The sequence below is a fragment of the Trachurus trachurus genome (assembly GCF_905171665.1).
Source record: "Trachurus trachurus genome assembly, chromosome: 5".
Taxonomy (NCBI): Eukaryota; Metazoa; Chordata; class Actinopteri; order Carangiformes; family Carangidae; genus Trachurus; species Trachurus trachurus.
In genome coordinates, this window is record NC_139896.1 from 7,813,875 (window position 1) to 7,823,581 (window position 9,707).

The window sequence follows — 9,707 nt, forward strand, 5'->3', positions numbered from 1 at the left end:
CCTACAGGATCACAAGCTAATTCAGCCATCAACTGTTTAAGTGTCTTCGTCTGAAGACTGAGACACAATCAATAGAAGAAGATCTGATTTTCGTTTGATTTTCACGTTGTAAAAAGAGCTCCAATGCCAAAATCTGATTCAACAAAACCGCTTAAAGCATTTACACCTCGTAAACACCTTTTTCATTAGCTGATCCTTAAAGTGTCTTGCACACCAAATGGCCTAATAAACGGCCCCGGGCTAAACTAAGTGAGGTCTGAGGGTGGGCGGGGGGTGGGGGGGTGATCGTGCCAGTGAGGGCTGAAAGGAAAACACACAGAGCCGCCATCGCTTGACGTCTCGATCGCTCCCGTGCACACACATCCGACGTGACAGGTTTCTCTTGGCTGTGTTGTTTCCACCCATCCAGGCCCATCACATCTCCGGAGCAAAACAAACAAGAGCACAGAGGAAGAAAGAGTTCTTGAGGATGGAGTGGGGCCAAAAAGTTTCTCCCCCTCCCCTCCTTTCCCTCCCTTCCACTCCTCTCCTCTCCTCTCCTCTTCTCTCCCTCCAGATAAAATCAATGCAAAGTGCCTGGGCAGCAGAATGAAGCAGCAGCAGCACTAGGTAACCACACTGAGGGCGCAATGCACACACTGTGTAAATGAGTGTGCTGCTGCAGCGTGTGTAAGTCTAAATATCACACAAAGGGCTAAATAAGAGGAGAAGCATGTTTCCATGAAAGGACCGCAGTTTGATATATAATCTATAGGCCTCCGAGCTAAAGAACGCATGACTTATACAGAGGCAAACTCACAGACGGAGCACACTACAGCTTTGTACATGATGGCACCAGTTAAGCCACTGCAGGTTTTCTCCTTCATCACATCTGTCTTACAAAAAGAAAGAAAGAAAAGAAAGAAAAAGCCAAAACCACAAACATTTTCACGGCCTGCAGCGATGCGTCTTACCCATCACAATCAACACACACATGATGTTTTTATATAATTCTGCCGCTGATGGGATGGAGAGGGATGGGTGGGGGGGGGGTGGGAAAGGCGTAGTGGTGGTTTAACCCGCAGGGTAAGGACAAAGAGCAAGAGAGAGAGACAGAGAGGGACACAGAGCTGGAGTGCGCTGCAGATGATAAAAGATTTGATGGGTTATGTAATGAACTGCAGCTATGGCTGTGAGAGAAGAGGCACAGATGAAGGCTAAATACAAAAACACAATATAGAGCAGCGGCTGCTGGTGTTCAGTCTCCTGAGTGCACAAACACACACCGTGGGGAAAAACTACATCTGCTGCACAGAAAGTTAAGGAATAAGTGGTTGAGTGTCAGAAGTGATGCAGGAAGAACAGTGTGGAAACCTGAAGACAGAGACAAAATAAAAATAGGGAGTGGGCGATGAGGCTGGCAGCAAGAAGCCACCAGGGATCTCATCACCATCAACCCCGTTCCTGCTTTGCTTTGCTTTGCTGCACACCGGCAAAGCAAAGCAAAGCACATGAGCAGGTAGTCAGGTGTGTGGCAGTCGGTCAGCATCTGCTTCTTAATGAAAAATGGATCAGCCCATCAATAAGTCAGCGAGCAGCGTAAACTGGCACCAACACACACCAAAACACTACTACCACTGACTCCCATCGCTACACATTCAACAAGCAGCAAAGACGTGAGCACATGACTTTTTTTTACACCTCACCTTGTTGTCCGTCTACCTCAAATACAAACAGAGCAGAAGGATTTTGCCGTGCTGCTGCTGCTGCTGCTACTCACTTGCACGTGAGGCCGCTGGCCAGCTTCACCACAGCTGTATTGATGGAGAAGATCCAGTCCAGGAGCCACATGACCCAAGGGGGACGCCGCTAAGCGATAACAACACAACCGCTGGCGCACTCACTCAGGTTAACTTGGTAAAAGGCGGCGAGGTGAGGCGAGGCGAGCGGTGCTTTAAAGCCACACACTTAAGAAGAAGACGGCTGTGACCTGGAACCAGGTCTGCTCTCCTTCTCCTCGGCTCTTTAACTGAGCAGTGGCTGCTGCTGCTGCGTCCTCTCGGCATATCAGCCACAACACAGCGACTGACACATGAGAGTGGGAGGGAAAGGAGCGCGATGGGTGCAAGGGCAAGAGAGAGAGAGAGAGAGAGAGAGAGAGAGAGGGAAGAGAGAGTGAAGAGAGAGAGAGAGAGTTGAGGAGTTGAGAGTTGAGCTCAGATGCTCGTGATGATAGTTAGAGGCAGGAGTGATGCAGTTACAGCTGAAAGACGTTGCAGTGCATCAGTGACCACGAGTAAAAAATCTGCAGTGTTACAAAACAATGGCTGTGGCAGAGGAAGACAATTCGAAGAGGCAATACTGTAAAGGAAAACTCAGATTTAGTGCTTAAAGGACAATTCCGGGCAAATTCACGTCCGGGGCTGTATTTTCCTAATATTTTAGGTCTAAAAAAAGGAAAGAAGGATTTTCAGTTTAAACACCGAGAAGTTTGTTTACTTAAAGCAAGCCGACATATTTGTAAAACTAGATCTAATTCAATGTCTCGCGGAGTCTCACGAGAGACCCAAGTTGATGATAGACACAGGAATGACTTGCTTGAAGTAAATAAACTTCTCGGTGCATGTTTGAGTCGCCATCTGACGCTGTCTGTGGAAAAAAAATGCGCTTTGAGGGATGTAAACAGCCTAAGCAGCAGAACTTCAATCCAGTGCCATTCATCGCTGCCGTGGCGATGCAGGGACAGACACAACTACCGCAAAACAGGAGCAATTAAAGTGAAAATCTTCAGATTCCTTCTTTTAGACCTAAAATGTTAGGAAAATACAGACCCGAGTTGAATTTGCCCGGAATTGTCCTTTACGTGTGATGATGATGTTTCATGAGATGATTTTTTTTAAAGTGGACAAAAAACATCCCCGACAGCACGATGTGACCTGTATTTACTACATGTGTATACTATCTGCCTAAACTTCAATCTCAACAAGAAGGAGAAACTCGCCTCTGGCACTACTGTGTTACATACTAGACGTTACTTTAAAAGCTGACAGGAAAATACTGTCTATGTGACTCATCAACATTCAGGTATCTCTCCACCACACCTCACTGATGTTTTCCATTCGCTCCTCAATCAAAGTACGAGACAATGAGGGAAAGTTGATTACATCATAAGTCAAGTAAAAATGAAAGTGAAGCTGTTGATAGGTGAGAGGGAAAGCTGTAAACCTAATGACAGTACAGTGGTATGTTGTTGTTGACTGTGGGAAGGAGAATTGATGGAGAAATGGAAGAGAAAATCTAACTAAACAAATCACATCATAAACTGCACGTTAAATATTTTCAGGTCGGACATAGAGATCTCTTCAGGACACACTGGGGAATTTTGATTCGCTGGTACTTGGGTATTTCTGGTATTTCACACTGAGTGCATATCAATACACCACGTTGTCATAAGACAAACACACACATCAAGACAATGAGGAGTTACTTGTTACAGTGGAAACTTTTTCATTTGGCCGGATCTATATTCAGCAACAAAAATAACCAGAATCAAAAGCGACAAAGAACCTTTTGACATGTTTCCTTTTGTCCACTAACACAAAAAAAACTTCAGGAATTTGCAGAGCTACTACAGTGTTTGTTTATTTTGAAAAATATTGTTGTATTTTGCAGCGACTAACACTTTACAGATTTTATTTTCTAACATTCCTCTCATCCTTCTGTGTGCAATTTTAGGTTGTTTTTTTTTTTTAAACAACTGGGACAGATGTTCCTCTGTACAAACTGCACAAAACGTATTAACTATGGTAGGAATTGTTAAATACAGAAGCAACTCCAACTGTTCTGACTCTGAATGCACAAGAATAAACTGTATTTGTTTGTGCATTCTTTATGCTGAGAGTTTTTCTAAAGTAAAAATTGCAATATATTGCCTTGCTCATAAGTATATAACACATAGCATAAGCCCCTTTGGGATATACAGTACAATCATATCACCAGCTGTTCTTCTGCCTCTGCAAATTAAGTTTCACTTTCATCAAATATTATGTGGTCTGTAATAATGTTATTTCTTACAGTCCTCATGGCAATTAACTGGTCACATCATCTAGTTACCTAGTCAATCTAGTCACGTGTCTCATAAGTCACTTTGTAGCTGCAGACCCATTAAAGTCCCACTCCCGCGACCCTTTTTGGTCATTTTAAAACCAGCTCATTAGCCATGCACATTAGCAATGCACCTCTGGGGGGTGGGCGGAGACTGCGCTGTTTTGCACCCGCCCAGCCACCTCCTCGCACCCCACCCCCCAGTTGCTGACAGCTGGACATTGTACAATTACAGATTCAGCGTGTTTAGCATAAAACTACACACTGGGATTCGATCCCAGACTGGAACATAGTCCTTGCTCACAGTGCAAGCTGCTCTACCAGGTGAGCTATACCTGTTATACCTTGACAGCTACACCGAGCTGTGAAGTCTTTCACCTCTGAGCCAGATGCAGAGCGGGGCGGGAGCTTGTAGCACTAGTGCCCTCCCCTGGAGCTGTGACACGTCAGCTCCAGTCTCCCTGAAACTGCCAGTTTGCGTCTGCCATTGGTTCACAGCAGTTTGGAGGCAGAAAAACTCAGAAATGCAATTTTGCACTTCCTTTTCTGCTGATATGTCCTCTAACACAAGAAAAATGCCACAGGAACATGTGAAAAGCTCAAAAAACACGATTTTCACGGGAGTGGGTCTTTAACACACGAGAGACATTCACACACCAGGAAAGGGTGCAGGAATTATCATGACTACACTTTTCTGTGAAACCCACCGCCATCCGTCCAATATGTCTGAGACAGTGCATGTTAATTCCAGTGCAACAAGTTTTCCAGGCCTCAGTTAACATGTATGATGCTGATCTGTTGGGAGGACCTGACCTGCTCTATTGGAAAAATGCTTTTAGATAACGTTTTGTCATGAATTAGTGCAAGTTATTAAATGTCAGTACTTTCTATGTATTTGCGTTGTGATTTTCACCAGCATTTATTATGTCAAAACAACATCATGACACACTTCATCTTTATAGGTTGGCCTGGTTATTATTAGTATTTACAGTAGGGATGGGCATTTCGACTAATTTACTAATCGTGTAACCGAAGCTGGTACTAATCGGGTAATCGAGTACTGTAATAAAAAATAAAATGACGTCATGTCTGACGGACAGAGCGCAGCCGGTGCATAAATGCGCTCTGTCCGTCAGACAGTCGCATTACTGACACACAGCGTCGTCACACACAATGTCAGGTGGATAATAAGAGTAGAGACTGGAGTTTAAGATGCACATACGAGGCAGATGTGCATCTTTATGCCGGGGAATAAATGCGCTGCATGCGCTCTGAGCGCTGAGTGCAGCGCTGAGTGCAGCGCATTTATGCCGCGGCTGCCTCGGAGGAGAAAACTTTTTTTTTCTTTTCTTTTTTAAATCATTAGCGGTGCTTATTTATTAGTCCACACTACACATGTTGGTGCAATCGGTCCTCTCTGCCTCGCATCGTTTCAGGAAATAACAGGGAAGGTTTCAGAGTGTTTGTAAAGTGAAAGTATATTTTCTACCAGACTTGAGACCTGTCGTCTCCCTCCCGACGGCGTACGTCGCCGAGGGAGGGAGGGAGAATTATTGTAAAAGGTTTGAAAGTCCGAGGCTCGATCCAAAAACGCTTTTACACAGCAGAAAATCACGTTGCTTGATCCGAAACTGTTTAACACTACAAAAAGCCGAACCAGGGCATGATAATGTAGTCTGATCCGACACTAGATTGCGCTCTGACGTGCCGTTTTTTTTAATCCTCGGGTACCCGAGTAATAAATTCATAACCGAGTAGCAGATTGCTACTCGAGTACTCGAGTACCCGGGTAACCGTGCACATCCCTAATTTACAGTAATGTTTAGTGTGAAAAGCATGTGAACCAGTGAACCTGCTGCTTTGTATTTCTGGACCACACAGACAGAGACAGACAGAAACAGACAGTTACCAGCAGGATGCTTTTAAACTCACTTTTTGCCGGGTTTCCTGGGCTTTGTCCTCTTCTTCCTTGCCTGCATTGCGAGAACTGTTATAAAAAAAACAACAACAAAAAACAGAGAAAACATCAACATGAGAGCTAAACATTTAAACCCAGCGGCTGTGTTAATAATAAAAAACACAGTGTTCAATCCAATCTGATTTGCCCCTGGTTCACGATTACCAGAGACAGATAACCTGGGCTCAAGGGTGTAATTTATGGGTGGGTTAGGGGGGTTATAGACGCCCCAAAAATGCCACAAAGCCAACAAAGAGTTTTAAATAGTTGGTTCATCATCATATAAAAAGGAGAAAAAGCACTGTTCAGAGGAGGTAACAGTCATTTCATTGAGTTAGCAAGTGAATTGTTGTTTTAAGTTGGCTGGTTGATAGTTTGCTAGTGGCTGGAGGTAAAGCTAAGGGAGGAGGCCACAGAAATGCACTGGTAGGATTTAGCTGATCTGAGAACTGATCGGCTTTTCTCTCTGGATCAAAATTTGGTCTTTACATTGTACTAATGACAAGGTGTGGTGCTATGTGTATAGCTTCATAAATCACAAATTGTGTCATTAGTTCATCCGCCTGGTAAGAGATAGCTACACAGCAGCAAGTTGTGTTATGATTCATTAATATTAAAGGGATAGATCAACATTTTGGCAAATTTGCCTATTGCCATTGCTATAGTCATAGGGGTAGTTTCATTACCTTTAATTATTGGTGCATGTTGTTTTGAGATCTGCGGGGCAGAGACGTGAGCTGCTCAGCGATCACAATGGAGGTGAACGGTACAGGTCCACTGTCCCTCATCAAACTCATCAAATACACAATCCAACAACTCCAAAACGCTCTCGTGGACAAGTTGTGACCAGCACATTCACCACGCTATGAGATAATATTTTAAGATTACAAGATGAGAGTTGTTTTTGAGGCAAATGCAGCTGAAACTACATTACAGACACAGCTCCTGGGCGGAGTGATTTCAAAAGCACAAACTGTTCAGAGTATTAGCTTCATGTGTCTTAAAGCAGAAGTAAGCGATCCGGTCGTTTTGGCTAACTTCCTGTCAGTTAGAGTTAGCAGTCCCCGCCCTCGTCCCTACATCACCACATTCACGTGCATCCCTTGGCTGCACACACAGAGAGGACCGCCCCTTTATGCCGTTCTCTCTCCTCATTGGATAAAGGTTGTAGGGTACAGGGAAAGATTTCTCCTTGGCTTACAGCAGAGCAGAGTGACTGACAGACCCGTGTTTCGGACCAAATACTCTATGTAAGTGATTGCTGTCGGAAGATACAACTATTTAAGACTTATATTAAAGCAGATATCAGTGGAATGTTTTTGTTAATATAAGTCCTAAATAGTCCTATTTTCCGTCAGCAATCACTTACATGAAGTATTTCAGCCTAAACACGAGTCTCTCCGTCACTCTGCTCTGCTGTAACCCGAGGAGAAAATTTTCCTTGTGGGATACAAGTGTTATCCAATGAGGAGAGAGAACGGCATGAAGGGCTGTGTGTGCAGCCAAGGGATGCGCGTGAATGTGGTGACGTAGCACGAGGACCAATTGATGCCTGACAAGGGCGGGGGCTGCTAACTCATGGTGCGTTCAAAGAAACTCGTACTTTGTGTTTTTCCTTCCTGTGAAGTCATACCAGTTCGATCTGGTACGAGTTCACGGGTCGGAAGTTACGAGTGGCCGTTATAGGGAACTTTCACAGACAACAGGATGGTAAAAACACGAGCTACGGGTTACCTGGAACGCTACCAAGTCGTAGTTGTGACTTGAAGCTGTAACTTACGGTTTCAAAAGCCTGCCTTGAACGCAGCATTAGCCGAAACGGCCGTGAAGCTGATATCTGCTTTAACACAAATATTCCGCTTACTTCTGCTTTAAAGGTAGGGTTGGACATCCTGGAAAAACGGTTCTATCAGGCCACATTTTGAAGTCAAAAGTCCCAGGCCCTTTCCTTAGACTTCTCTTGAAGCCACGCCTTCACCTTTCCGCTGACGTGGGTGAAGACACCCAACGCGCATTGCCAGGGCTATATTGCCACCCAGCAGATTAGAGTGTGGACGTAGGTGAAGACACATCACGATCCAGTCGATTACAACGTGACATTGCACGTGATTGGATGGTGTTTTTCCAAGCTCGTTCGTTCCCCAGGCAAGTAATTTTTTTTTTTCCATTTTTGTGAAAAAGTCTTCATTTACTCAGTTGCAATCGGGTGTTAAGAGGATTTCTAGCAGATTAGTAAAAAAATGCTCCAGAATAAGATCTCCAACCCAACCTTTAATGTTACAGAATTGTGCATGATTATTTCATAGCGTGGTCGAATGTGCATGTGCGAATGGTCACAACTTCTCCACGAGAATGTTTTGGAGTTGTTGGATTGTGTATTTGATTAGTTTGATGAGGGACAGAGGACCTGTACCATTCACCTCCATTGTGTTCACTGAGCAGCTCACGTCTCTGCCCTGCGGATCTCAAAACAACATGCACCGGTAATTAAAGGGAAAGAACTTACTGCTATGACTATAAGGATTATGGCAATAGACGAATTTGCCAAAAATGTTGAACTATCCCTTTAATGATTTTGCACTTTCCCTACATTAGGACACATTAAACTGACTAATTTTGCTGTCTTATATGGACACAGAGATCTTCACCCCCTCAATGTTTAACCCAAAGTTGCCTGGGCTGCAGGTGCACACAAACAAAACACAGCTACAGGTTTCAATAGCAGCTCAGAGAGGCTAACACGTTAGCAGCAGATAACTTAATTAACTTAACCTCATTAACATTGAAGTGAACCGGGCCTCGGCGATAACGTTGCCCCGTTTAATAATAATAATAAGAAGAAGAGGCGTGATGCATCCATCGCGTTCATCGCGGGATTACGTCGATCATCACGTCACATTTGCTATCTCTATAAATTAGCTGCTAACAGTAACTTGATGCTTTTTATTGCGAATAATGACACATTTTAGTGATATATCACACAGAGGCTTGGTTGACGTGTTAGTTCGTTAAGAGACTGTGTTTTTTTTACTTCATTTACTCAAACCTGAATCTTAATTTTGGCGCATATTTCCCCCCTCCCTCGATCGGATGCTAGTCTAACGGCTAACGTACAGCTAGCTTAGCTTACTGTTACCAGCCGCATTCACTCAGCGCATGGTCCACTTTTACTTTTCCATCAACTGTTCCCTGGTTTGTTTCAACATCATTTGTTACAGTCTCCATGACAATTAACTGGTCGCTTAAACCACCCGGAAAAAAGCTGTGCGTTGCTGATGCTAAGAGAGGGGGAGAAAAACGTATTTTAATGTAAGTTATCGACGTTACCTTTTCTTTCCATGCTGGTTACCAGTCAGTCAAGGGATGAGCTGCGTTCGAGGACCGTCGGAAATTTTTGCTATCTAAAATGCGCGAAGTCGAACAACCCCGACAGAGGGGTATCGACTTGAGGTGTATTGGGGCGGAGTGTACGGGAAATAAGAGTAGCTGGCGGAATATGTGAAGTGTAAGTGAAGGATCTTTTATGGGGAAACATTTTCCACATTAATATGGTCAAATCTCTCATGTGTATGTTTTGCTGTACTGTACTGAAGGCACCTGAAGCATTCACGTACCAAGAAAGGATCTAGGAATTTTCATGGGCGTTAAAATCCTCGAAACCCGCTGC

At 44.1% G+C, this 9,707-nt stretch overlaps 1 protein-coding gene across 1 annotated transcript in view; it reads right to left on the reverse strand.

Annotated features, from left to right (window-relative positions):
- Positions 1 to 9,418, reverse strand: part of srpk1b (SRSF protein kinase 1b) — a 28,129-nt gene extending 18,711 nt beyond the window's left edge. Inside the window, exons 1-2 of the mRNA XM_083971065.1 lie at positions 9,368 to 9,418; positions 6,016 to 6,070 (exon numbers count right to left, since the gene is read on the reverse strand). Of these exons, the coding sequence (XP_083827191.1) occupies positions 6,016 to 6,070; positions 9,368 to 9,380 (68 nt within the window). The 5' untranslated portion in view covers positions 9,381 to 9,418. The remainder of the gene's footprint in view (positions 1 to 6,015; positions 6,071 to 9,367) is intronic.
- Positions 9,419 to 9,707: the final 289 nt, after the last annotated feature.